Genomic DNA, 27,181 nt, shown 5'->3' with positions numbered 1-27,181 from the left:
TTATGGTTGTCAATTGTTTTGCTTATTCTTAACTTTCACTGTTTATATATGTTGGGGCAATAACCTAGATTAGTACAGATGAAAACTAATGTTTTATTATATAAGAAGCATCAATTTGTTAAGAAAAAGAAAATCCCCTCAGTGGTATTTGAAAATTCCAACGTGCACGAGCTCCCTAAATATACTAAATAGAGAAGCTACTATTTCGGTATTATTAAGCCACAATTCCGCAGAAATTATTTGGTTTTGGCGCACAATCGCGGCGTCTGCATCCTGGTTTTTTGCACAACCTGGCAGACGTTTCTAGACCACTGCCATGTCCAAGAAGTTGAACACCAGCGTGGGCGGGACGCCCACAAACACGCTATTAAATTACTTTTCCAAATCGCCGGCTGTCGAAAAAAAGAAATTAACTCCTAGCGTGAAAACAGATCCCAATGCATCCAAGAGCGAAAAGGAGAATCTCCAGAACCAGCAGCCAAAAGTGAAGGATAGTAAGGAAAAGGATTCCAAGCCGGCGGCCAAGAGGAAGTTGCCCATTTCCGACGATGAGCCGGACAGTGGTCAACGCAAGCGGAAGCGCATCGTTCAGCCGGAATCGGACAGTGAGCCGGAAATGGAGGTGACCAAGTCGGAGGACGACTTCTCCGATTGCGTATCCGACTACGAACCGGATGAGAATGAAGCCAGCGATGATAGCGTTAGCAGCGGCGTTGATGAGGTGTCGCCCAGCGAGAACGACATGTCCGTGGATAGTCCGACACCCAAGAAATCGCGCAAAAAGTCGAAGGTCCTAAATAACAACAATAACAATAACAATGAGCCATCGAGCAAGAAGGTCAAGCTGGAGTCGTCCATCCAACTGGCCGAGGGTGCAACCTTTCAAGAGAAGCTGAAGAACCTGCAGAGCAATGCCAAGCAGGATGCTTCCTACGATGATATCGTGACCAACACGTCCAGTCTGGATGAGCCCGTTGTTTGGCCGCACCAAAAACTAGAGTTCCTGCAGCCGGACAAGATCAAGGACAAGGAGGGCAGACGTCCAGATCATCCGGACTACGATAAGAGCACCCTGCATGTGCCGGAGAAATTCCTCAATGGCCTGTCGCCGGGAGTCCGACAGTGGTGGGTCCTTAAGTCGGACAACTATGACTGCGTCTTGTTTTTCAAAGTCGGCAAGTTCTATGAACTGTATCACATGGATGCGGATGTGGGCGTCAACGAGCTGGGCTTCACTTACATGCGCGGCGAGTTTGCTCACTCGGGTTTTCCGGAGATATCCTTCGACAAGATGTCAACCATTCTCGTAGACAGGGGCTTCAAGGTGATTTGTGCAAGGAGAGCTCCTTTTCCCAGTAAAACTAATCATATGATTTCTTTAGGTGGCTCGCGTGGAGCAAACGGAAACTCCAGATATGATGACTGATCGCTGCAAGCGAATCAAGGCCACCAAGTTCGATAAAGTGGTGGCCCGCGAGATCTGCCAGATCACCAATCGTGGCACCCAGGTATTTGGCTCACAGTGCAAGATCGGGCCGAATCATCAGCCCAACTATATGTTGGCCATAGTGGAGCAGGATGAGGGAACTTGGAGCCGGTATGGAGTGTGCTTCATAGATACCTCCATTGGTGACTTTCATTTGGGTGAGTTTGAAGACGACAAGAACTGTTCCCGCCTCCTCACCCTGGTGTCACATCATATGCCCGTATTGGTAAGTAAACTTATATAACTACTTTGCGGACATGGAAAACAACTTATGTGTTCATATTCCCTAGTTCCTTAATGAGAAATCCGCTCTGAGCCAGCGAACACAGCAAATTTTGCGCACTGTGCTGGGTGGAATCCTTAAGGAGCCCGTTCCCGGCAACGGAAAGAATGCCTGCAGTGCCGAAAAAACCCTGAAACTTCTGGCGGAACGTTACTATGCTGGAAACGGATCCGATGACAACTGGCCATTGGTGCTGCGCACCATGCAATCCGATATGGATCATTTGGGCCTGACACCCGATGATAATTACAAGCTAGCCCTTAAAGCTCTCGGCCAGTGCATCTTCTTTATCCATAAGTGCAAGCTGGAGCCCAAGGTGCTGCCCATGGCGCGTTATCAGCTATATGTGCCGCCCGATCAGCTGGCGGATGCCAAGCCAGCGGTTGCATCCACGTTGAGACGCTCCCACATGGTACTGGATGCCACTACTTTGTCAAACCTCAGAATTATTGGTGAGGAACACTCCTTGCTCTCCACTTTGGATCACTGCTGCACCAAGTTCGGAAAGCGACTACTGCACCACTGGCTTTGCGCTCCGAGTTGCGATGTGGCAGTCATCAAGGAGCGCCAAGATGCTATTGGTGAGCTAATTCGAATACCCACCGAACTGCAGGAAGTTCGCGCTTTGCTAGCTCCGATGCCGGATTTCGAACGAAATCTTGCCCAGATTCACCTATTTGGTAACAAACAGATAAAGCAGATGGACCACCCGGATTCCCGGGCAATTCTTTTCGAAGAAAAGCTATATAACAAGCAAAAACTACTGGGATTTATGGCCGTACTTAAGGGTTTCAATGACCTAACCAAATTGCCTACTATGTTCCATCAGTGCAAAACAGCTTTGCTTAAGAGACTTACCCAGCTGCCTGAATCGGGAGGTTCTTTTCCCGATCTAAGCAAGCAGCTACAATATTTTGCCACTGCCTTTGATCATGATGCAGCTGCTAAAACGGGTGTGATTGCGCCCCAAGCGGGAATGGATGCTGAGTACGATGCGGCAATGGATTCCATAGGTGAGATTGAGAAACGCCTCAAATCATATCTTGTGGAGCAAGAGCGACACTTTGGTTGCCGCATTACCTATTTCGGCTCCGACAAGAAACGTTACCAGTTGGATGTGCCAGAAACCCATGCCAGCAAGGCCAATAAATCCTACACCTTGGAAGGACAAACTAAGGGAAAGAAGGCATCTCGTCGCTACACCACTGCTGAAACACGTGGCCTTCTAAAGGACATGCAGCACGCTGAAGATACAAGGAACATGGTGCTTAAAGATCTGGCGCGTCGTCTTTTCGAGAAGTTCTCGAATCACTACGACCAGTGGAAGCAATGCATTGACTGCGTCTCCAACCTGGATGTCCTAAGCTCACTAGCTGAATACGCTGGTCAACAAATGGTTATCTGTGTGCCAGAGCTGGTCTCTGATGCGGAGCAGCCGTTTATCCAACTGGAGGAGGGCTACCATCCTTGCGCAAATGCATCCACCTATATTCCCAATGGCCTGGAATTGGGGACTGCATCGGAGGCGCCACTATCACTGCTCACTGGTCCCAATATGGGCGGCAAGAGTACGTTGATGAGGGAAGTGGGACTACTCGTAATCATGGCGCAAATTGTAAGCAATTTCAAATGGGAACTTTCGTTATGTTTGTTTAATTATTATTTAAATCCATTCTAGGGCGCCCATATTCCCGCTGCTAGTTGTCGCCTTTCGTTGGTGGACAGAATCTTCACGCGCCTGGGTGCTCAAGATGACATTCTGGCCGGGCACAGCACCTTCCTTGTCGAGCTTAACGAAACGTCCCTCATTCTCAAACATGCCACATGCCATTCGCTAGTGCTGCTCGACGAACTCGGCAGGGGAACCGCCACTTATGATGGCACAGCGATTGCTGCCTCTGTCGTAAACTTTCTGGCCAATCTCAAGTGCCGCACTCTGTTCTCCACACACTATCACAATCTGATTGATTTCTTTCACAATGACAAGAGAATTACACTGGGTCACATGGCTTGCATGGTGGAGAACGAAGACAATGCCGATCCTACCCAAGAAACGGTCACGTTCCTATACAAGTACACAGCCGGTGCTTGTCCCAAATCGTATGGCTTTAACGCAGCCAAATTAGCTGGAATGCCTCAGGGAATTATAAAGCGGGCCTATGAGGTGCGTATCTTTTTATCTTTTAAGCTAAACAATTTTATTACAAAGTTGTTTCTTCTTGCAGCTTTCCAAGAAAGTCGAAGCCATAGCTTTGCAGCGCAAGATTACGGCCAAGATCGTAGCTGCCACAGCCGGAAACGAGGACACCAAAAAGGAGAAGTTAAATGCACTCAAAGATTTGCTAAAGCAGTTAAAACTGTGCCAAGTTTAGGGTGCAGAAGCTCCAAAGTCGAGGCTACCACACACCAATTCCCATTTTTAAAACATGTTTACTTATGATTCGCCAAGAGGCAGCTTGTAATTTGATGTATACGTAGCTTTTATAAGCATCTTTCAACCATTTCAGTATGCATTTTTTTTTTAGTTTTTATAGAGAATTTGAATCAAAACCTGTGCCATTCTCAACAGTCATTAAACAAAATAAAACCATTCCATTTGAGGCCCAAAAAACATTTTAAATTGTTTGCCATTAGTTGCCACCGTTTAATTGTTGTTTATTATAATTATTTTTTTTTTGTATCACAGTAAAAATTAAAATTAAAACAAGTTCACAATCAAAATACACACACATATGATATTATTCTATACTTATAAATAAAATGTTACACAATAAATACAAATATTGATAAAAATTGTAAAAAACACACATTGCGCTGTTCGAACTAAAATAATACGTCATATGATATTTCATGAAAAATAGGAATGCAGATTGTATTTGTATTATGTCAGATATATGTTATGCTTGTGCGAAACGGTTATAAAGTTAGTAGTTAGTCAACAGGCTGGGAAACCTTTGCAAGTAGCTCTCAACAGCTAATATTTCAACTAAAAGCCGGTCTAGATAAAGACCAAAACAGAAAATTAAACCTGGAAAAGAAAGTGCGCTCTAATAACAGGCAACTTATTTCAGGTCGAGCCATTGTGTTTGCTGGTTGCTTAAAAAAACACTTACAAAAGATCTAATCTATATAGCTGATGCCTCCTCTCACTTGAGTTAAGCTTTTTAATGTCGAACTACTTTAACTTGCCTGTCATTTACTCATTACGGTCTATTTTGGACTTGCTTTTAGTTTAAACAACTATATAAATTACCGAACTATGTATACATAGCACTTGTATATCCATATATAACTAGACTAGGTTTCTACGTTCTCTTACGCATCTGGTATTGTATATGTTACAATGGTCGGCACGGGAATCCTTTAGTCGCTCCCGACCTCGTGCCTCCTCGATTTGATTTGATTTAGGTTTTAGGTTAGCTTACTAACTAACTACAAAAACATTTACGTAAAACTCCGACAAAAACGAAGTGACTCTTAACTCTTTACACATGGATTAGCGTAGGATGGGTCGATTTTTCTGTTCTCAAAAATAATTTGGACTAGAAATCGGAGAAGTTTTTAAATAAAGCTATTAACTACTTTATAGAATAGGTGTCAACAAATCATTTAAATAATATAGTATTTGGCAATTATTCATTTCGATTTAATACTAACTATTGCACGATTGAATTTTCCAAAATCAGAAGGGACCCATCCAGTGGATAGTGATAGTGAAAGTGGAGAAGGTGATACCTACGAAACAACAAATTCAGAAGCGAACGACTCACTGTTGAATGATAATGCCATTTGATCTACACATTGCCCATGCCCACGATCTGGATCGCATCTAACACCTGGACTCAGTCGTCGCTGGAGTCGCTGATGACGTCCTTGCGTGCCTTGAAGTTGCGCCAGGATCTCGTCGTGCAGACTCCGGGTCCCCGCCACCAGTCATTGAGATCCGTGTACCAGCGTGGCTTGCGCAGTTGCTCCTCGTTGTGGAGCGTGGCACACACGCGACACCAGTAGTACGTGTTGATGAACTCGCCGGTGCCCTTCCACTTGAAGTACGAGTTGTACAGCTCGTCGTCGTGGTCCAGGATGCGCAGATACTCGGCCAGCTCCTTGGGCGATGAGAACTCGTCGACGTGGATGTAGGACCTTCGCGGAGCACTCACCTCGTAGTCCTCTGGCCGGGCGCCCATGACAATTGGCAGAACCCTTCTGTTCAGCGCATTCACGAAGAACTTCTCCGTGATGTAGTCCTTGCAGTTGGAGTTCTCGAAAGCCAGATAGAACTTATAGTCGTTGTCCAGGATCTCGAAGCACTTGTCCGCTGTGCTGCGGGAGCACTTGAAGTTGCCACACGCTCCATAGATGTCAACCTGGTGGAAAACCATTAGTAGACATTAGTATATTGGACTATTATCATGGAAAGTTATTCGTACCTCGATATATTTTTGTAGTTCATGGGCATATTGGAGCCGGCCATTCCTCGCTCCACAGTTGGACACAAACCAGGCCACTTTCTTGGTCTTGTTGACGGAGTAGTTGATATCCTGCTCCTGCTGCTGCACCTTTGTGTCGTAGTACTGCCACTTTTCATAGGGTGCTACAATTGTACTGTCTCGTCTGCAAAGAAGATTATGATTTAAGAGCTTGTATACATTCCGAGTAGTGACGAAGCGCACCCGATTATAACCATAATTAAAAGAATATATAAAACATAATCTAAACAATTTTAAGCAATTTTTCGAGAAGATAACTCAAGACCGTCTTCAATATCAAAGTATTTTCACAGCGGAATTCGAAGAAAATACTGTAATATAGCTAATAGATATAGACCCACCTGTAGGTGGCCGTCCAGTTGATGGCATCGGGCACCTTGACATTCTGCGTGTGATACGGGCACTCCAGATAGTACAGCATGGACACCTGCTTGGAGTTGCTGGGCCTCCGAATGCCCGTGGGTATGTAGTGATCCTTGTAGAGGATCAAGTCGGCCGTGCTGGCCAGATCGCGATTGGCAGTCAGTTCGCAGGTGTCCACGGGACACTTGGCTTTCAGGAAGACGTCGCGACCCTTCTTCACGTTCCACGGCCCCAATCCGTTGTAGAGTAGTATGGTCTTCAGTTTGCCGCTGGACTTGATCTCCTCGTAGTTGTGCGGCACGTACATTAGCTGGTTAATAATGCGATCGGAATAGGGATCCTGATGCGGCAGCAATCGTGGGGCATGCCGCTTCCTGGCCTTGCGATTGCTGTAGGTCTTGGCCGGCTGTGGATAGTACTCTCCGTTCTTGAAGAACCAGGCCTTTTCCGCCGGCGGCTCTTGCAGGCGATCCGCCTCGCTTTCCTCCTCCTCCAGAACCGTCTGCTCCGGCTCCTCGACGAGATTATCCGCCATTTCGGGCAGTAAAGTGGCCGCAAGCGGCGGTGGAGTGGAGCTGGTGGCCATCGGATGCTCCTCGTCCATGGACTGCAGTTGATGCAGATGCTGGTGCTGCTGCTGCTGTGTGGTTATCTGTGATGATCGTGGACTCAGCGTCTTCCATATTTCGCGCTCTCTGTGAAATTTCAATGGACATGAGTCAATTAATATGAGTCAAACTATATGTGTTTAAATGTTTCTTAATAAAAAAGATAAAAGAAAAAAATACAAATTTTCGAGTAAAACGAACTCGTATTTTAAATATGCCAATCTTAATCTTAACTGCTTTCTAATGTGTTAAGAATGCAACTTAAATAGTTAATTCAAAACTTAGGGTATTTTTTGAACCAACATTTGTGATTTGATTTTACCATATCACTTGAATATTCTTTAAGTGCATCTTTAATGATGCGACTTTATTTATGCTCATTTTTTGTAGTTGACCGTGACAACTCAAACTCAAAGAGAATTATTCGAGAATAATGAAGTTGCTTAAATTAAGGGCAGCTCAGGCAAGTTGTTTGCATATTTTTTTAACACCTGTCTGGATGACGCGTACCTTATCTTAACTTTCAGAAATGAAGATACAATTTTAGCGACACGTTGTCATACTCACTTGAGACTGAAACCGAATATGAGGAGGAGGGCGCAGATCAGAGTTAGGTAGAAGTACTTCTTGAGGGATATCTTCGGACGCCGCATGGTGACCACTGCCACTCCTCGGCGCTCCAGGGGCTCTAGACTACGGGTTTTTTTCGGGGGCCAATAAACCGACAGTGTCTTCTTCAGCTGGCGTTTGTCATCGTGCTGTGCGAAATAGACAAACAAATGTGATATTAAATGGTCGATAGATACCAAAATAGGCACCTCTCTGGCGTTGCCTCCGAAAATTCGAGCACTAATTACCCGTGATAATTATTCTGGACCGATATGACTCCGAATTTTGGTTCAGCAGTGTATCGGTTGAACTCTCTGCGAGAACTGCGCTCAATATTGAAAATGTTTCGTTTCAACTGTTCGAGGGGCGGTATGTATTTCACCCACTCATTCTATAATCTATAGCTCAATTCCCCAGGGTATTCGATATTATTTCCTGATATGTAGTGAGTTAGCTTAGCTTTGCACTTAGCACAATGATTAATACCGTGATAGTTGACATAATTATTTGGTTTTCTCCCATTAGTCATGGACGAACAAGTTAAATGACATTAGTTCCGATTCGAGAGCAGAGCATCGACCAAGTGCCATTCTCAACTCGGTCGAATTATATATAAATTAAAATGTGGGAGAGTCTCTTAGGTTTAGTTTATAAAAATATTCGAAGTCGCACCATTCATATTTGTCCAGACCAAATATTGAGCCAGATGGCTGGCTCGCCTCAAGAGCTGTTCAACATCAACCAGCGGGGCGTATACGTAATAAAAAAAAAGCTAGGGCCCAACGAATCGGGTAAAGTGGCTGGAAAAGTGGAGGCGGAGGAGGGGGTACCCCCCCCCCCATCTCCTCTTGGCAATTGGTAGTCTCAAAAGCTGGCTGGCTACTATCCACCGCTTTTATGGACCTGGGACCCGAGGGTGGCCTAATTACAGGGGCAGCCGGCGGGCGAGTGCATCTTCATTTGGGCCACATTCCTGGCTAATCCCCCAAAGCCCTCACCAAGTGTCCATCCATCCATCTATCACATGTCATTTATGGCACTATTCCATAGGAGTGCCTCTGTGCGGGGTGACTTATCCCGCCGGCGGTTGCAACATCACTTAGGTTCTGGGCTCTGGTCTCTTGTTCCGCACCACTTTGGTGGCCATGCAAAAAAGGTGGTAGGCAATGGTGGTTGGGGCTTCACCGCACTTGTTCTACCGTCGAAAAAAAGGTCCTACAGTTCTAACGATTATACTAACTATAATCAAAACTGTCCATATATTTTAGAACAGTAAGTTAAAAAATATATATAATTGAAAATATATCAATTTTCATGAATTTCAATATATGTTGATAACTGTATATTTTACAAGCCGTATTGAATGACAAACTGGGCACACTTTTTCTTCAGTGCATTCTTCATTGGGGTCTTCACTATCGCATTTTTGACGTTTTTGACAAGCAAACAGCAGGAAAAAGAAGAAAACAGTAAGGAGTGGGGATAATCAGAGTGGATCCCCCAGTTTGCATGAAAAATGTAGTTACAGTCATTCATTCATGTTGCAAAAGTAGGACTCCGATGGGAATACAACCATGTACATATATAGGGTTGGGGTAAAGGAACGGAAATGGGAAAGTGGCTCGAACAAACAAAACCACATGCAAAGGAATCTATAGCCAGAAGAAATGAAAACAACTCACATTATCCCTACCAATAGAACTAGTAGAATATAATACGAGTTTGCTTATTCACCTTTAACTTTACCCGGTTGATTACAACGCAGTTTTGGGTATTTTGAAAGTCTCCAAACAATAATCTCCAAAAAGTTCGAACCGATTCAATTTGCTATGTGCTCATGCACAAACGGTTCGCACTAAACTAAACCATTTTCCCCGGCTTTTTCACTATTCGATATTTCACTCAGTTGGGTTCATTGGAAATGCAAATACGGTGAATTACTATTGTAATGTGTCGATTTTTTCTGTTACCTCCCGCTAATAATATAATATAATATTTAATTTGATCATAGAATGATACAAAAATATTAAAATTTGTTAATTAAGTGAAGTAAGTTAGAGTATACACCATTTCAATTTAATTATTTCATTCCAAGCAATCTAAGGTTCCAACTAACCAATTCACCTAAATTCTAAAAAACGTCCTTTGTATACCACATAATTGCCTTCCACGGAAAACTCATGACGCACCTTTCTTTAGCTTGAGTCGTGTCCTGCTTTCGCTTCCTTAATTTATGTGTTTATATTTAGTTAGGTGCTGTGGCCCCTTGTCACTTGGCACTTGATCTACGCCCTCAGTATGTCAATATGCCTATATATACTATGCAATATAGGACCCCAAGCACCCAGAAGGGGAGGCTTGTGGTAAAATGGTGATGGGTGCAGGGGTTGCCTGACTTGCATGCATTGTTTTCCTCGAATTTCCCACACTGAGTTTGGCTGGGGAAAATGTCATTTCTTTGTTATCTTCACGCTGACGCACTTGACTTTCTTGGCTACAAATGAATACTCTTTCTTGAAGGATATGTTATGATTTGCTATTAATTTGAATCCGAAATATATATACAATATACATATACATATATACAAATACAAATATATATATGAGTTATTATTTAATAATTTCTAATATTATCTATATAGTGAAATTTCATTATTTTTTGCTTTATATTATATATTGCTTTGCTGCTTGTGTTCAATATTTTTGGATGAATAACGTATTTTCCTATTTTTCAAGATGAAAATAAACTGATAGGATTGAGAAAGGCCAGTTTAATTAGCAAAGAAATAAAAATTAAGAAAAAAGTTTAATTAATTTTTGAATCTTTTTTTTTAATTTTATTAGATGTACATATATACTTTTAACCTTTATTAAAACCTATACCAATTGGAAAGCTCTTATTTGATCCTTAAGACTTTGATAAAGCTTCTTGATCCTTTATACTGTTATTTCGTTTTTTAGATTTAAAGCTTAAACCAAATACAATACTGTCATGACCTTTTAAAGGGTACTTTGTAGTGCCTTACCGTTATTTCTTGAGCACTCTAGTTCGCAACTAGTTAGTTTGCTCACTTGTGGCCCTGCTAATAATAAAGTGTTGATATTTTTAGACCTTATACGAGTGGAATTCCCCATTCCCGTTACTGCCTTTCCCCCACACCCCCTCCTTTCCAACCCCTTCCACACCGCTGTACACACGCACTGTCTGTCCCGTTACCAATATACCGCTGTGTCTGTCTTTTTCGCTCACATGTGCTCATGTGGCCTTTTGATTTTCATGTTCAGTTTTCTCTTTGTCTTAATCAATATATTTTGTGGTCGGCTAGTAAAAGGTTGTTGGGCTAAGTGGGCTTTTAGCCCCATCGACTGGTCAATAAACATTTTGCAAGTGCACTTACACAATTGAGCCGCCGTTGTTGTTGTTTGTTTGTTTGACGGTGGGTTTTTAGGCTTTCCTCCTTTAGCTGGCTTTTCCAATTTGTGTACTTTTCGCAGTATTTCTCATATTTGCACACTCGGTTTTAGCTTGGCTTCGAATCAGTTATTCAATGGATTTCTTTCATTTTTGTATATTTAATCATTTTTCCGCACCAACACACGCGCAATGTTTCGCAGGGATGTATAAAAGTAACTGTTGTCCTTTGCCTTTTCACGTAACTTTTGCAACTGCGCCCAAAATGGAAATTTTGTACCAGACAGCTGGGCACCCGAAGGAGTAAGAGAGACGGATGTGAAGAGAGAGTCCTGCGAGAGCGAACGAGTCGCAGAAGGAGCGAGCGAGATATAAATATATCGAATAACTTTCACCTCCTTAAGCATAAAGTTTTGTTCAATTTAAAAAATCTTTTAAGTTACTTTATGCTTTATAGTTATTCATATTTGTTATATTATAATGAATCTTCTCACATGCCGCATTTCTGCGCAAGTGCTTGAAGAGAGAGAACATGAGAGAGAGCGGCAAGAACAAGAGAAATGGCAAACAAACAAAAGCCACAGCCACAGCTGTCTTATCACAGGGCGGTTTTTTGCCACCCCCTTTCGAATGATAGCAAAGACAACCGTTACTTATGGGTTGTGTCTTCGATAAGTATGCTATAAGAATTCAATTCTTCTATTTTTATACATATATTTTCGAAATAATTATTGAAACTATTTATACTATCTATTTCAATATCTGCTTTCATTAGCTGTAAGAATAACAAGAATACATTTATAATCATAAACATCTAAATATAAAAATAGCAGTCTTTAAAAACGAGGAATGCATAGTTTATTAGGTTGCCATTTATTTTACAATTCCTTTAAGATTAAGACCCTAACTTTCTAACATGGTATAAATAAATAATCTGTCACTTTTCATTCCATTAATCAATTACACATACGAATTACTTTTTCACATAGTTTGGATACTTAATAACCCATCAGGTCCATCCTTTATGAATATTTTCTCATATGTTGCATTTCCTAAGCACATATTTCACTTTCCAGTTAGATTAAAAGGCCTTCACGTTACTCGATTTGTGTCCCTGTCCTGAAAGGATTCCCCGTGGACGCAATGAAGGGGAATCTGCTTAAGCATACCTTACACTCGCTTCGTTTAAATATTCTTAGGAGCTAAACTTAATACGGGTTGGGTTCAAGCAGACATACAAGCAATGCTTCTGAGAATTAAGATCTTATTAAAAATATACAAGTATATAAACTATAATTTTCCAATTGTCTTAGCCTAGCCTATGCACGAATGCATAATCCAAGTTTTGTTGATCCTCTAAGCGGAGCTGAAGCTTTCGTAGACGTTGGCCCCCAGCGTCTTTGTCTTCTCGGCGACCACGTAAAAGGTTAGCAGCTGGGTGGGCAGATTGTGGGGTCGCGAAGTGGTATCGAAGCCTCTAGAGGTGAGGCCACTGATGATAGGAATGAGCTTGGCCAACGCCAACAGCACTCGGTTGATGTTCAGCAAGTTGTTGTTCTCCAGACCACTTTGGCTCTTCGAGGTGCCGGCGGCTGAGCTTCCTGCCTGGTTGAACTTGACGTTCTGTTCTTGCTGCGTTTGCACTTGAGCGTGCGGCAGATGCTGCAAAGTTTCGCCCATGCTTTCGGCGATGGCATCGCAGGCCAGCACAAAACCACGGCTTACATTGTGCGAGCACACGCCAACGGCATCCTCGCTCTCCAACAGATCCAGCGTCTCGTTGAACATCTTTTGCAGCAGCGGCGAGTGACTGGGATTCTGGCTGGGCAGCAGATACTTGCTCATTCGCGAGTTGGGATCCCGACGAGTGTCCGCATTGATGGCCATTTGCAGGGACCAAAACAGTTGCTCCAGGTCGCTAAGGGAAAGCTGTTGGGAGAGCGGCATGGTCTTGGTGACTGCGATGACCTGGGTGCGAATGTAACGGGCTAAGTCCCGGATGCCCGACTCCGTGATAAAGTGTCGGATGAGGGAGAGATACTGCTGCTTCAGCTCGTCGGTGACTTGTTTTTGTTCCGTCATGATGTCCCGATAGATGTAGCCACCCAGGAGATTTAGCTGGACCCTCAACGCAATAACCAGCATGGAGGAGGCGTAGACATAGGTTGCCAGCCTTGTGAAAGCCACAATTTTCATGTCCTCCCAGAGTTCCAGCTTGTTCTTGGGATTCTGGCGCAGCTGCTCGAGCAACTCGTCCGTGCTACACTCCCTGAGCACCGCTTGGCACATCTCCTCACCCATGCCTAGGATCACCTGGTTGCACGTCTTCTCCGTCGACTCAAAGTGGGTCGTGCGCCGCGTTCTCTCGAAGAATTCTCTGGCCTGCTTCTCCTGGAACTCCACGAATCGCCGCTGTGCATAACGTGCCGCAAAGATGGTACCGCCCACCAGAACGCCGGTCACTATGAACTTTCGCCGGTGGCGTGACAAGAAGTCCTGCAGGCGCGACAGCATGTTAACGACTGGAAAAGACCTGTCTTCTGCCGGATGGACAACTGGACTCCGCTTCCTGTGTGAAATAGGCCAACTGCTGTTCCGATTTCCCACTTTTTCCCGCTCCACCGGCGACCTGTTCGAGGTTAATGAATAGTTAATGTGCAAAGTTCACCTGTGTGCGTAGGGTGGTGCGCTGCCGGCGTCGCTGCCAACAGAGAAGCGTCCTCCACTCATCCGCAGCGATTAGATTACCAGGTAGTGCTCACCTATATACCCCTGCTTGGAAACTCGGATCTAGTGCGCCGCCTTATCGGGTCTATTGCTGGCCTTTGGATCGGATCTAGCTCTGGAATGTATGGAATGGATTTATCCTTTGTTGTTGTCGCTAAATGTGTTATTTCTCTGTTTGGAGCCGCATACTGCGTCGTCTGTTCCCGTTCAAGAAAAATCCCAAAAGTGCGAGCTTCGGGAATACCGAAAAATACCATTTCGTTTAGTATATTTGCTGTTGCTGTTTAAATTTTTATGTGGGTGAAATAAGCGTCGATGACGGAACGATTTGGAACATGGGGAGGTTTTTTATTTAATTATTTTTCCGTTATTTAAAAGTGGATTCCAAAAAATAGAAATACAATAATGTTAATTCACCTATAAGCAACCAAAAAATATAAATAAAAAACTTCTAAATGCTCCAAATTCCACCGTTCCGCCATCGTCGCTAACATTTGAAACGCATGATTCAAAGGCTGAAGAAGAAGATAAAAATCATATGCTATTTAAGATAGTTCTGTTGTTGGTGGGGGGCTTAGTTTAGTTGGGGTGTTTGTTATGGCGTCGTCGGATCGAAAGCTCATTGTGGTCTCTGGATTTGGACCATTCCTCGGTCACGAAGCGGTCAACGCCAGCTGGGAAGCAGTGAAACTGCTGCCGGAAATCCTAACCCACGATGGCATAGAATATGATCTGGAAAAGCGGTTGGTTTCGGTGGAATACGGGGCTGTGGACGAGGCGGTGGCGGAGATTTGGAAACGCCAGCCATATGTAAGCATCGCAATTGAACCATAAATAGATAGACCCCTTATGATATCATCTTTCTCCAAAAAAAAAACAGCTTGTTATCCATGTCGGTGTTTCGGGCGTTGCCAAATGTGTGTACATCGAGAAGCTGGCGTACAATCACAAGTTCCGCCGAGCTGATAATTGTGATAAAAAACTGGCCAACGGCACTTGCGAACTACCCAACAATGGACATGCAAATGTCTTGAAGACCGAATTAGATGTGGATAAGATTGTGGCGGTTGTAAATGAGAATTGCGCCGATTGCGTGGCACCCACACAGCAGGCGCCACATAATGATAATCTCAAATCCCTGAGCGCCACAAGGGCATCCAAAAATGTGGGTGACTTTCTCTGCGGCTATATCTATCTGAAGTCGCTCGATATGGACAGAAAACGGAGCCTATTTGTCCACGTACCACCTGTAGATAGGCCATTTAGTAGTGTTAAGACTTCGGAAATACTATTTAGCATAGTTGAACAATGCATTCAACAGGTGGTCGCTTTTGACTCCTGAATTCCGCAATATATTCTTCCAATGTCTGTCTTTTTGTGAATTATTTACAGTTGTGTGCTGTTAAGTTGTTTAAGAAAAGAGTTTTATTCTTTTTAAGATACAATATTGCATATTTACTTTATGTTACAATGAAACAGAAAAGCAATACAACTGCAATAATAATTACACAGTCTTTTTCGCGTTTACACAACACCAGCCTTTATTTTAAAAAAGGTAAATGACATTAAGAAAATGACGTAAAGTATTTAAAATAAAATTTAACAAAAAAACTGAATTAAAAAGGGAGAATTATAAGGCCTTTACAAATTGCTTTATATGTATGTTAAGTTAACTCATAGACAATACAATACGATACTATTTATATCGCAATATTTTAGGATTATGGCATTCGAAAAAACCCTAATATATCAAATAAAAAAAAGTACAAAACTTTAAATATATAAAATAGATTCAAAACTAAAAAAATTTACCTTTGACGATTGCCAACCTTTGGGCAACAAAGCGCCACCTACAGTTGAATGCCCATGCATGGACACATATCGATATTAGTAAAATATATCGGAAATTTGTAGAGAAATACCAAAAATCCCTCACTTAATTCAACTTTATATGTATATATCTCTGCGTTTCACTGTCACTCGAATTCATTTGAATTTCTACTTGCAACCGGGCAAGTTCAGCGCAGTTCGAATCCCAGTTTTGGTTGGCGAGTGTGCACCCACACAGGGCAATAGATTCATTAAATATCAAACGACGACGAGTGCCCGCAATGAAATTCCTGATCTGTGCACTTTTCCTGGCGGCGTCCTACGTGGCCGCTTCCGCCGAGGCGGAGGTCAAAGTTGAGGAGGGCGTTCTGGTGGCGACTGTGGACAACTTCAAGCAGCTGATTGCCGACAACGAGTTCGTGCTGGTCGAGTTCTGTAAGTACATGCTTAGATCGAAAATAAGGCACGAAAATCTCAACAAAATGTGGCAAAAATCGAATATCGAAATGCGAAATGCGCCGGCCGCTAGCGCGCTCTCGCTCGCACCCGCTGATTCATGCGGCTTAGCGGCTACGTGGTCTTTCAAAGCGTCGGAGAAAATCTGTCTGCGTGGCAGTTGTTGTTGACTTCGAATCTGGACTATCATGTTGAACGGCAAATCCTAGTTGATCAATCGGCCAACTGACTGACTAGTTCCAATCGGCGGCCTGGAAAATTTGTTTAGTTGATTTTCCAGCAAATTTATCGTTTGTTTAACCGTTTTTATCTCTCTCGCGTCATCTTGTGTTTATGAGAGGGGCGGGGAGGAGCGCGCTCTCTCAAACGCAAGTGCCATCTCTTTTCCGCACCTGTGCACGCAAGCGAGAAGGCCTTATAGCCTATACTGCAGCACTACTTGTTATTGTTGTCGCCATAAACCTGCTATAATTTCGTATTCTTGCAAATACTAAATGCCAAAGGAAACAATAAGTTGTGCGCAGCATATGCTTCGCGTTTTATCGAAATTTCTACTTATTGTTCTAACTTTGCGCCCGTGGGGCGTGGCCACAGCATATCACACATCCGCTTTAATAATCTCCGACTGAGAATCTCTAATGGAAACAAAAGGCAACAAAAAGTTGTCGAGCTTCTTTCCTCCTCCCACGAATCTAGGTTATCCTAAGCAAACCAAACCACTTTTTATTCGCCATTTGCGTTCTCTGGTTCGTTCTGTTTGGATTTTTTGGTTCTAATTCTCACTTACAATCTGGTTTCTGTCCCTTTTTCCACGGCGGCGCAACGGCCACGCATTGGAAAGTTCATTCAACTCTTTCTTTTGCGTCTCTGCGCGTGCCTAACGGTGTTGCGTCGCCAGTGATGCTCTACACGAGCAACAGATTAGTGTGCATGGGAATTAGCTAGAAAGTAGCTAGAACTGGGAAATAGGTGAAATTATATACTGCTGTAAAATATTTAATAATGTTCATTTAAAAAGAGATCTGAGAGATCTTTAGAAAATATTTGTATTTAATATTATTTTGCATGTGTTTAAAGCCTACAAACGGCTTGCAAAATATTCTTAACGGTTATTTTGTATCACATTTTTAGAAATAATATATACAACTTGAGCATAAACAGTGAACACGCTGAAAAACTAATTACACAAACCTTAAACTTTATTTGTTATTTGTTCATATATTTTCCAAGGTGTTCTCAACTTTGACATTTGTTAGATAAGACAACAATTTTTAAATACTTTGGGCGTTATTAACTGTAAGATATGTTCTTTTTAAATAACGAAATCCTTAGGTAAGACCCACTGTGTCCCATAATCTTCTTCAATGAAGTTTTATGTTCTTCTAATGACAACTCAAAAAAATCAATCTTGTTATCGACCAAGCGTTAAAAACACAAGCACTCAAGAGATAAACGTAAATCAGAGATACTAAAAAGTCCCCCCATTCGGCGTTAAACCGCCAGAAATGCTAGCCTGGCATCTTTGGTTGCCAGCAATATGGCGGACTTGTGTGTTTGTTTATGCCAGCGTTTCTCTCGGTGTTTGCTTAATTAACTTTTGCACATTTTGCACCTTAATTTTTTCTTTTTTTGGAGGTGGTGACAACGTCACCCAGGTCGATAATGGCCTCCAAGGCTGGGCTCTTATCTCCTGTAGAGAACGCAAAGATGTTCGTGGAAGCGGAACCAATGCCAGGGCCACGTCAGCCGCAGCTATAGACAAAACGCAAGAAGCCGGCGATAAGGCGGCATTCAATATGTATAATACGACAATCCCGATTGTGAACGTTGTCAAGCCGGGCATTATGTCATCTAAAACTGCTGGTGCCCCCCAGTTCTCATTCAAATTCGAGTGCGTGGATGCGTACCTAATTGCAGTCGTGGCTCCGAGGAGCTGCACTTGGGCAATGGCAATTCAACACGTGGAATTTGCATAATGACAGCATCTGCTGAATGTTATAGCGCGCTCATTCCTAGAGGCGCTGCTCCAGATCCGTGGCAAATCTAGCGCATAATTGTCGCTAATAGTTTGAAACTTTACACTCGGCTTAATAGTCAACAAAAGGGTATAGAATATATAATCTAATTTCCGTCTTAATAATTTCGATTCATTTACATGACATAGAAACTGATGAAGTCTTCTGATGATAGTCATCCGTATGTTAATGAAACCCATTAGAACCAAAGTTCAGATTACAATTTTAAAACAATTTATCCCAGGCAGTCAAGCTTTTAATTCAATTTACCAACCAAATTTGATATTTTACAGTTGACATAGTACAAATAATTAAGTTTATCTGGATCTTTATTTAATTTATGTGTAATAATAATAAAAAGTTCAACATGATGGTAAATTTACATTGGTAATAAAGTTAAAAATTAGAAGAAAAAAAAGTAAAAAAAAAACAAGTTCAAGCTCTTACAATTTATAAGTCAAGCTAAATACACAATTCAATTAAAAGCTAATTAATTATATATTGTTGGGATCTATAAAAAGATCAAGATGACCTCGACAAAATACAAATCTAGGAGCAATTAATGCTGTTATTATTCAGTTCTAGAACTAATAACAGGTATGCCTTTTTACTTTCTATTAAGTGGCCTAATTGCAAACCAGTTTATAAGCTCTCCCAAGTTTGATGAATAGTCTTTCGTTTGCTAACTGTAGTTTCTTTTCTGGATCTTTACAGACGCCCCATGGTGCGGACACTGCAAGGCTCTGGCTCCCGAGTACGCCAAGGCTGCCCAGCAGCTGGCCGAGAAGGAGTCGCCCATCAAGCTGGCCAAGGTCGATGCCACCGTCGAGGGTGAGCTGGCCGAGCAGTACGCAGTCCGTGGCTACCCCACTCTGAAGTTCTTCCGCAGCGGCAATCCCGTGGAGTACAGCGGTGGCCGCCAGGCCGCTGACATCATTGCCTGGGTGACCAAGAAGACCGGCCCACCAGCCAAGGATCTGACCAGCGTCGCTGATGCCGAGCAATTCCTTAAGGACAACGAGATCGCCATCATTGGATTCTTCAAGGACCTGGAATCGGAGGAGGCCAAGACCTTCACCAAAGTCGCCAACGCCCTGGACTCGTTCGTCTTCGGTGTGAGCAGCAATGCCGATGTGATTGCCAAGTACGAGGCTAAGGACAATGGAGTGGTTCTATTCAAGCCCTTCGACGACAAGAAGTCCGTGTTCGAGGGTGAGCTGAACGAGGAAAACCTGAAGAAGTTCGCCCAAGTGCAGTCTCTGCCCCTGATCGTTGACTTCAACCACGAATCTGCTTCCAAGATCTTCGGTGGCTCGATCAAGTCGCATCTGCTGTTCTTCGTGTCCAGGGAGGGCGGTCACATCGAGAAGTACGTCGATCCCCTGAAGGAGATCGCCAAGAAGTACCGCGATGACATCCTGTTCGTGACCATCTCGTCCGACGAGGAGGACCACACCCGCATCTTCGAGTTCTTCGGCATGAACAAGGAGGAGGTGCCCACCATCCGTCTGATCAAGCTGGAAGAGGACATGGCCAAGTACAAGCCCGAATCGAACGATCTGTCCGCCGAGACCATCGAGGCCTTCCTTAAGAAGTTCCTGGACGGCAAGCTGAAGCAGCACCTCCTTTCCCAGGAGCTGCCCGAGGATTGGGACAAGAACCCCGTCAAGGTGCTGGTCTCCAGCAACTTCGAGAGCGTTGCCCTGGACAAGAGCAAGAGCGTGCTGGTTGAGTTCTACGCCCCATGGTGCGGACACTGCAAGCAGCTGGCCCCCATCTACGACCAGCTGGCTGAGAAGTACAAGGACAATGAGGACATTGTCATTGCCAAGATGGACTCCACTGCCAACGAGCTGGAGAGCATCAAGATCTCGTCCTTCCCCACAATCAAGTACTTCCGCAAGGAGGACAACAAGGTCATCGACTTCAACCTGGACAGGACTCTCGATGATTTCGTCAAGTTCCTCGATGCCAACGGTGAGGTGGCCGATTCCGAGCCCGTCGAGGAGACCGAGGAGGAGGAGGAGGCGCCCAAGAAGGACGAGTTGTAAATCCAACAATTACCACACGCCCACACACACATCTGCACACACAAAAATCCAACAACTATGAACAGAAACATCCGTGTAACAAACAACAAAAAGCCACAACTAGCAACGTACATTCTGTAGTTTACTTCTAAAGTTTCGGCTCATGTGGGCCACCGGAGTTTCCCCATTCCCCGGCTGAGTTTTTATCAGTCGGAGGATGGGGTCAGCTGGTCGCCAGTGTAGCCATCGAAGCTTTTTGCCCGCCCACGGTTTTTATTCGCATACTTCCGTTGTATGTAGTACATTTGCGACGCAGATAACGATGATTACACGTCCGCTGTTAGCATGAACTTAAAATTCAGTTTTAATGAAGAATTAAAGAAAACGATAAAATTTAAAATGTAATTCTATAAGTTTTCTATTTTGGAATTTTTAGAATCATTGAAAGAACTGATTAAGAACGTAACAAATAAAGTTGGTAACAACATTAAAACAATTGCATTGTTTTTTTAAGGGAACGGATGGGAATATTTAAAATCGTTTTGGGGGATTTTTATAATTTTATTGGTGAGAGTTATATACGTTAAGTGAGAGTTTTACGTTAACAGTACGAGTAGTTCAGTTTTGAGATTAGTCAAATTTAAATTTGCCGCTTACTTATCGCTATCGAAATTTGATCTTCCTTGACCATTTTGTAAATATCGTGTTCGTTAGTAAAAAAAAATAGTGTTCTTTATTTAAAGGAATAAACTTGTGACTAAAAATACGTTTATGTATAATACAAAAATATTTAAAATGTGTGTTTTTCTGGTTTCGATAGTTCCAAAAATATCGATACTAGATACCGAGGACTAGCAGCTTGTGTAGTGCTGTGTAATTTAGAAAATTATTTATTGTTCTCGTATTTCAAATTTCCTGTTTATACAGTAGCTTATACTGATTAAGGAACTTACAAAATTTTCCCTAACAAAATTAAATAAGACGATGAATTTGGTAATTGTGTTTCGAATCAAAATAATAGAGTCAGAGCTAAAATAAAAACTGTGAAGAAATTACATATTATACATATTATACATTATAACTTTTAATGTAAATTATACAAAAATGGTAGTAGTATCTTGTGAAATGTATTGTAGTAATTTGCTTGTGCATCTGTACGATGAAACGACAAATTATTATTACCGAGTGAAATTCGTGAATTCGAGTACATGTATCGGCAACAGGACGACGCTCTCCAACACTGCCCAAATAAAGACGGCATCTGCTAGCTTCGTTTCCACGTTGTCCTGAATTACGCATTGAGATGAAACCATTCAAAAGTGTACTTGAATATATGGATAATTACGTGCGGCGAGCTCATGAAACACACATGCGAATAAAGCACATATTCCAGCTGATCAGATAGTATTTAATTCAGATAGAAAAACAAAGAGCTCCGAGTCCTGCACCACATCATGAAAAGTGAGAAATCACGATGTGCGATTAACGGCATCTGCGCACCGCATGAACGCAATATTCATCCGACGAAGCTCTTAATCGGTACTGCTCCTGCCCGAAATACAAAAAGTATATATAAACAGTGCACATATTACAAAGATAATATGTTTGGACCCGCTCAGGTGTGCAGTGCGATAGTAACTTGCCGCGGCACATCGAAATTGCCCGTGTAGAGCGTTCCTTCTTGGCAGAAAAACACAATTTTTGGTAGGTCTTTCGGTTTTTGGTCATTTGTTCGTTGGTGTCGGAGTGGTGAAGTGGCAAGGGGGGCGCTCCGACTTTCACTGCAACAACAACGAGTTATTTTCGGCCCTGTTCGATTTCATCAATTTGCATGAATACCTTTCTTCAACTGTTTTTCCCCTTTGGCTGGTAGCACCATGAGCTGCTTGGTCGGGAACGGAAAGCGGAACAGCGGCAGCACGCTGGACGAATTCGACAAGGTCAGCACGTTGGCCAATGCCGATGATACCGAGTGTGTATCGCCGGATCCGGGGCGGGAGCCGGAAAGCAACAAACCGGATTCGCAAACGGAGCCCGAGCCGGAGCCTGAGTTTGGCCATTTGAATGAGACGCGGAGGAAGATTCTCGATGCCATTGCTGCTTTAAATGATGATAGCTTCGATAAGCGTATGGCCCGGTTGCTCATGCAGTACGAGAGGTAAGCACAGATACACTTGCACATAGAAGAAACTAATGACAAACGCAATTAATCTTTTAGCGCCATTCGGGAAGAGTTTGAGCGAGCTCAGTATTTGCCCCTTAAGTGCCGCAAGCTGGCGCGAATCCTAACCGGCCTCACTGATGTCATCCACACCATGGTTCAGGGTCGAGCGCTGCAGCGGGACGAGAGCTACAGGCAACGCATGTGCAATATTGTTGGCTTTTACATATCCTGCGAACTCTGCTCCGCTCAGGAGCCGGTGGAAAAGGAGGAGGTCATCATCAACCGGATCAACAGCTGCCTGAAGCTCTACGTGGAGTACGGAGATGGTGGCGCCGGCGTCCACCGGGAGCACGTGCTGCGCACTCTCCTCGCTGCACCCAAGCTCTTCAACAGAGCTAGCATTCTGTCCATGCTGTACAGGTGGGTGGTTTTGTTCGACTCAAGTGAAAAACATTTACTACTCAATTTACACTTGTATGGCATCTACGCATTCAATGAGTCAGATACATACATACATATATAGTATACAATTATATAGTTTACAACTTCTTATCGACAGATCTCTCTTAGCTTTGTTTATAAGAGCTCATTAAAGAACCGATAAGCCATTAGTTTAAAGTGAAATGCTTAAACTAGGGGCATGATAATTATGCCATGAGTTCTTTAAAAAAGTACGCGTTTTGTTTTTTTTTCTTAAAAAACAAGTTTAATTAATGAACATTAAAAAACTTATCATCTAATAATACCACTTGGAAATTATTAGCAGCTCCTGACAATCTTTTCCATTGCCTTTCAACAATTCAACATTACAATGGATGTATTTGGCTTATGTGGTCCCAAAACGTTTCAATATTCTTTTCCTTCTTTTGCAGCCGCCTTTTTCCCCACTGGTCCGTACCCAGCGTTATGATACAAGCTGAACTGCCAGATAAACTCTACATCGAATACATACTCATATTTTACTACTGGCAGCGTCTGGAGTCGGATGAGTCAGTCAAGGAGCGCATCGTGCAGTTCGCCGAAAAGTTCATGAGGCCCTCAAGATCCCTGGCCATAAAAAGTGTCTATGCTCATTACTTGCCAAAGTTTACGGACCAGAATTCCGCCACGCGCACCATATTAAATCATCTGCGAATGAGCAGTTGCACAAGTTTGCATGTGGTCAGCAAGGTTGACAATCGACCGCCGCAGTCCAACGAAGTGGTTAGTTTGCTACTTTCACTTTCATGCAAATCTTCTTTCGAAGATTAACTTAAGTTAGGAACACTGTGAAGCAGTATGGAATGTGGATTTTAGTTTTTAAACCAAAATGCTTCACTGTGTTGCTCGTATTGACTTAACTATGATGTCTTAGTAAAAGGTCTGATTCGGACAAGCGAGTGGGGCAAAAGCCACAGCCGGCGCAGTTAGTCGCGTGACGGGCAGTCGCTGGCCCCACTTTGCTGTTCCAAAATGACTACAACCTCAACTGAGTGCCTAAGAACACTTCTTTATATAGGCATTAATTTCGAACGAATATTCTAATAATTTTTGATGATCTTCTTTTGCATAGGTGCTCAGTTCTGATGATGAGGACAGCTGCCCGATGTGGGACATATCGGGTACGCCGACATCATCAATTTACAATCATCCGCCCGTTTTCCTCCAGAATCTCTGCCAGAATGCTCGCCAGTTGGAGCCCTGCAAGCGCGCCAACGTTCTGTTTAGCGGCATTGACAACTCAATGGAGATTGTAGAGCTGCGTGACTCTGACGATGATGTAGAGATGTTTTCGGTGAACTTTAATGTGCCTGCCAACGTAGATGGCATCAACTCGAACTCCAATTCAAACGATTCGGCTAATCAGACATCGACAACGATCCTCGGCGATGACGACTCCGTGCCCGTCACTCGGATCTATCCCAGCAATCTGCGGACTTATGAAAGGACTGTGCTTCCACCCACTACCTACACAGTTCCGCGGATTGTGAACAGCTATAGTTGTCGCCGGGATAGTCTTCATTTGGTGTCTACCACGGCGCCACATCTTGTCGATCAGTGTGTGCAAACGTTGGACGACGAGGAGCAGGATCTGGTAGAGGAGGACCAATACTCAGGCGCCCACAGCCACGGCTTCTTCCCGCAAAGCAGTAATGCCAGCTATGCCAGCGGACAACGAACCCCACTTTACCACTGCCGTCAAACTTCTAGTCAAAACAGCAACTGCAGCGAGTCTTCGCTGCTAAAGAAACAGGTTACCTTCAGTCCCCGGCACTTGGGTGCGACCACTCCGAACGCCAAGACAGGCGCATCCAAGAAGCCATCCATTAAGCAGTACAAGCCATCTTTGTCCAAGGCCACAGAATCACAACGATGGAAAGAGGGTAAAGGAATATAAATATATATATACAATTACTGTATTATTAATCTACATTTCTTATCCTTACAGAGCACCGAAAGGCCAGTGCGAAAATGTTTGCCAAACTGGACGCCAAGATCAAAGCCAGGAGTGATGCTGAAAATGCGACTAGCCAGTTAACGCCCACCACTAGCAACGCCTCCAGTAGTACACCCACAAAGATCTCGGCCACACCCACCCGCATCCGGAGTACGCAACGAGGACAAAGAGTGGCGTTGCCCACGCCGCCAGCTTCCACGCACAGTTCGAGTAGTCCCTGCCAGATACGAAGTGCATCAACTGACAACCATAACTCCAACGCCGATTCGGATTACAGTCGTCGCTGTTTCTCCAAGACAGCTGTTGATGAAGTGAGCTACTACAATCACCTGCTAACTCTGCAGCGCGAGAATATCCGACGACGCAGGTTGAATAATCAGAAACAGAAAAAGAATCGAAAAGTCAGCCAAAAAGTGCAAAAGAAGGACGATAAGCCTAATATGCTGAAGCAGGCCACAAAGCGATGTCGGAAGCTTCGCGCATTAAATGCGAAGCGGAAAAACGAGGTACAGCAACTGGAGCAGGATCTCGACACTATTCGGAAATCTGCACCGCATAAATTGCCCATAATAAGACTGAAACGTTGTAATCTCAAGAGCCATAAACGGTCACTCAGAGCTGAAGAAGCACCCAGTGTCCAAGAGCATATACTTTCTATGAATCCTGATCGAGAATTAAAGGAACAAAAAAAGGCGCAGAAGCCTAAGAGAAAGCGACACAAAAAAGTGCAAAAGGAGCAAGAAAACGAAAATGATTTGCGGGAACAAGAAATTATAATATCGCAAAGCCAAATGGTTGACGAAGATAAAGTGGAGGAACACCATGCTCCTGAAGCGCCAAGTGAGCAGCAACGAGAGCTCGATTTGGAGCATCAACAATTTTTGGAAGAGCAGCTGCTACAGGAGCAACATCAATTGGCGATGCACGAGGAAGAGCATCAGCAAATGGATGATGAACAAGAGTCACACGAAGTAGCTCCTCTGCTAGAGGATCAGCAACTGGCGGAGGGATTACATCTTCATGTTGAGAATGAAACGTTGGCAGAGAAAGAGCAACATCTGATAGAAAATGATGACCAGGAAGCGGAAGATCAGCAACGGGAAACGGATCAACAGCTGTCGAAAGATCAGCCGCAGGAGCACGATGAGAATCACTCACTCAGTCAAGAGCAGTTTGACGAGCAATGTACGCCCACACCGAACGGCAAAAGGCGCAAGCGAAGACGGCGATTCAAGGGACGTTGTTGGACGCACGTAAAGAATAAGAAAAAGAAGCAGTGGCTAATAGATTACCCATTGGAGTTTGAGACAGATCCTGCGCTAGATACCTCTCCCATTCAACCTGAGCCAGCTCCAGATGAACAACAAGTCGAGCCAGTTACCGAGCCAGTTGCTGAGCCAGTTGATGATCCAGTTGATGAGCCAGTTGCTGAGCCAGTTGCCGAGCCAGTTGCCAAGCCAGTTGCTGAGCTAGTTGCCGAGCCAGTTGGTGAGCCAATTGCCGAGCCGACACCAGAACCCGCCTACGATTTCGATCAGGACTTGGTGCCCGATGTGGGCAACGAATTGGAGATTGCTGCTCCCATTCGCGTCGCCGAGGACGAAGACAGCACTGCGATAATCTCGCCGTCCCACAACCTGGAACTGGTGACCAGCCACGTGCCTGTGTACTTGCTCAATGGAGAAAGTCGCGATGTCAGCACACCCCTGTCCACCAGCTCTTACAGTGCCGGTGGATCAGAGACATATGCGTCTTCAAAGGAATTAGTTTAGGAAGCCCCCACACAGACCAGTTGTAGTTCCAGTTGCCGATCCAATCCCATTGATCTTGGCCTGCAATAGTATTTGTATTATTTTTTTGGAAGAAACTTCTGTAAAACTGTTGAATCACTGTAATAATTAGGTTTATTGAAGTTAATTAGGAGTTGTTGAACGTTATGATTTTTAGCTTACATATATTTTGCAATACCCTTATCCCATTAAAATCCCCGGCATTATCCATGTCAATTTTAAAAAATAACACGAAATTATTAGTGTAAATTGTGCGTAAAATAATAATCTAAACAACATCTTTTTATCTGTCTGTTTTGGGGAGTGGTTGGTTTGTTTCATTTCTTTAGAAAATGGCGATTCACGTTATTCGTTTTGTACTCGTATTAAAAATGAAAATTAAATCAAAAGGCACAGCCTTAAACATCACAGAAAAATACCGATGAAATCAAAACGAATATATTTTCTGTGTACATTGATTGCGATCACGCCGAATAAAGTC

The 27,181-nt window shown here is 43.5% G+C and overlaps 6 protein-coding genes and 1 long non-coding RNA gene across 8 annotated transcripts; 4 read left to right on the top strand and 3 right to left on the bottom strand.

The window, feature by feature from the left end:
- The first annotated feature begins 232 nt into the window (after positions 1-232).
- On the top strand, positions 233-4,496 carry LOC6605754 (probable DNA mismatch repair protein Msh6). Its single transcript, XM_002030533.2, has 5 exons — positions 233-1,324; positions 1,383-1,712; positions 1,777-3,384; positions 3,448-3,933; positions 3,995-4,496. Exons 1-5 carry the CDS (start codon positions 317-319, stop codon positions 4,139-4,141), a joined length of 3,579 nt encoding a protein of 1,192 aa, XP_002030569.1. The 5' UTR covers positions 233-316; the 3' UTR covers positions 4,142-4,496.
- A 757-nt stretch (positions 4,497-5,253) lies between these two features.
- LOC6605753 (glycoprotein 3-alpha-L-fucosyltransferase A) lies at positions 5,254-11,520 on the bottom strand. Of its 2 annotated transcripts, none has more exons than XM_032719758.1 (5): positions 11,238-11,520; positions 7,798-7,988; positions 6,601-7,317; positions 6,200-6,383; positions 5,254-6,136 (listed from the first exon to the last, which is right to left on the bottom strand). In XM_032719758.1, the coding sequence occupies exons 2-5, from the start codon at positions 7,881-7,883 to the stop codon at positions 5,612-5,614; spliced, it is 1,512 nt and encodes a 503-aa protein (XP_032575649.1). In that variant the 5' UTR covers positions 7,884-7,988; positions 11,238-11,520; the 3' UTR covers positions 5,254-5,611. The 2 variants fall into 2 exon arrangements, with proteins under 2 accessions (XP_032575649.1, XP_032575650.1); XM_032719759.1 differs by lacking the exon at positions 11,238-11,520 and adding an exon at positions 8,088-8,326.
- Positions 11,521-12,086: 566 nt separating this feature from the next.
- On the bottom strand, positions 12,087-14,209 carry LOC6605752 (peroxisomal biogenesis factor 3). The gene is made up of 2 exons (XM_002030531.2): positions 14,014-14,209; positions 12,087-13,880 (listed from the first exon to the last, which is right to left on the bottom strand). Exon 2 carries the CDS (start codon positions 13,763-13,765, stop codon positions 12,608-12,610), a length of 1,158 nt encoding a protein of 385 aa, XP_002030567.1. The 5' UTR covers positions 13,766-13,880; positions 14,014-14,209; the 3' UTR covers positions 12,087-12,607.
- Positions 14,210-14,404: 195 nt separating this feature from the next.
- Positions 14,405-15,505, top strand: LOC6605751 (pyroglutamyl-peptidase 1). The gene is made up of 2 exons (XM_002030530.2): positions 14,405-14,788; positions 14,859-15,505. Exons 1-2 carry the CDS (start codon positions 14,576-14,578, stop codon positions 15,318-15,320), a joined length of 675 nt encoding a protein of 224 aa, XP_002030566.1. The 5' UTR covers positions 14,405-14,575; the 3' UTR covers positions 15,321-15,505.
- Positions 15,506-15,963: 458 nt separating this feature from the next.
- Positions 15,964-16,646, bottom strand: LOC116801276. Its single transcript, XR_004361907.1, has 2 exons — positions 16,566-16,646; positions 15,964-16,515 (listed from the first exon to the last, which is right to left on the bottom strand). It is a non-coding gene; the product is annotated as an uncharacterized LOC116801276 (long non-coding RNA).
- On the top strand, positions 15,965-20,805 carry LOC6605750 (protein disulfide-isomerase). The gene is made up of 2 exons (XM_002030529.2): positions 15,965-16,243; positions 18,994-20,805. The coding sequence occupies exons 1-2, from the start codon at positions 16,090-16,092 to the stop codon at positions 20,328-20,330; spliced, it is 1,491 nt and encodes a 496-aa protein (XP_002030565.1). The 5' UTR covers positions 15,965-16,089; the 3' UTR covers positions 20,331-20,805.
- Positions 20,806-21,587: 782 nt separating this feature from the next.
- On the top strand, positions 21,588-26,978 carry LOC6605748. Its single transcript, XM_002030528.2, has 6 exons — positions 21,588-22,013; positions 22,183-22,467; positions 22,528-22,893; positions 23,346-23,676; positions 24,026-24,836; positions 24,902-26,978. Exons 2-6 carry the CDS (start codon positions 22,187-22,189, stop codon positions 26,680-26,682), a joined length of 3,570 nt encoding a protein of 1,189 aa, XP_002030564.1. The 5' UTR covers positions 21,588-22,013; positions 22,183-22,186; the 3' UTR covers positions 26,683-26,978.
- The last annotated feature ends 203 nt before the right edge of the window (positions 26,979-27,181 follow it).

Source organism: Drosophila sechellia, chromosome 3L (genome assembly GCF_004382195.2).
Source record: "Drosophila sechellia strain sech25 chromosome 3L, ASM438219v1, whole genome shotgun sequence".
NCBI classification, from domain to species: Eukaryota; Metazoa; Arthropoda; class Insecta; order Diptera; family Drosophilidae; genus Drosophila; species Drosophila sechellia.
This window is presented reverse-complemented; position numbering and strand designations above follow the sequence as displayed.

What these genes read in the sequence shown, in the direction of transcription:
- LOC6605754 (XM_002030533.2), top strand. Translation starts at nt 317, where the DNA reads ATGTCCAAGAAGTTGAACACCAGCGTGGGCGGGACGCCCACAAACACG. An exon ending in CACATCATATGCCCGTATTG is followed by an intron (nt 1,713 to 1,776) that starts GTAAGTAAACTT and finishes CATATTCCCTAG; the next exon opens with TTCCTTAATGAGAAATCCGC. An exon ending in TCGTAATCATGGCGCAAATT is followed by an intron (nt 3,385 to 3,447) that starts GTAAGCAATTTC and finishes AATCCATTCTAG; the next exon opens with GGCGCCCATATTCCCGCTGC.
- LOC6605753 (XM_032719758.1), bottom strand. Translation starts at nt 7,883, where the DNA reads ATGCGGCGTCCGAAGATATCCCTCAAGAAGTACTTCTACCTAACTCTG. An exon ending in ATATTCGGTTTCAGTCTCAA is followed by an intron (nt 7,318 to 7,797) that starts GTGAGTATGACA and finishes GAAATTTCACAG; the next exon opens with AGAGCGCGAAATATGGAAGA. An exon ending in AACTGGACGGCCACCTACAG is followed by an intron (nt 6,384 to 6,600) that starts GTGGGTCTATAT and finishes TCTTCTTTGCAG; the next exon opens with ACGAGACAGTACAATTGTAG.
- LOC6605752 (XM_002030531.2), bottom strand. Translation starts at nt 13,765, where the DNA reads ATGCTGTCGCGCCTGCAGGACTTCTTGTCACGCCACCGGCGAAAGTTC.
- LOC6605751 (XM_002030530.2), top strand. Translation starts at nt 14,576, where the DNA reads ATGGCGTCGTCGGATCGAAAGCTCATTGTGGTCTCTGGATTTGGACCA. An exon ending in TTTGGAAACGCCAGCCATAT is followed by an intron (nt 14,789 to 14,858) that starts GTAAGCATCGCA and finishes AAAAAAAAACAG; the next exon opens with CTTGTTATCCATGTCGGTGT.
- LOC6605750 (XM_002030529.2), top strand. Translation starts at nt 16,090, where the DNA reads ATGAAATTCCTGATCTGTGCACTTTTCCTGGCGGCGTCCTACGTGGCC. An exon ending in GTTCGTGCTGGTCGAGTTCT is followed by an intron (nt 16,244 to 18,993) that starts GTAAGTACATGC and finishes GGATCTTTACAG; the next exon opens with ACGCCCCATGGTGCGGACAC.
- LOC6605748 (XM_002030528.2), top strand. Translation starts at nt 22,187, where the DNA reads ATGAGCTGCTTGGTCGGGAACGGAAAGCGGAACAGCGGCAGCACGCTG. An exon ending in TTGCTCATGCAGTACGAGAG is followed by an intron (nt 22,468 to 22,527) that starts GTAAGCACAGAT and finishes TTAATCTTTTAG; the next exon opens with CGCCATTCGGGAAGAGTTTG. An exon ending in ATCACAACGATGGAAAGAGG is followed by an intron (nt 24,837 to 24,901) that starts GTAAAGGAATAT and finishes TTATCCTTACAG; the next exon opens with AGCACCGAAAGGCCAGTGCG.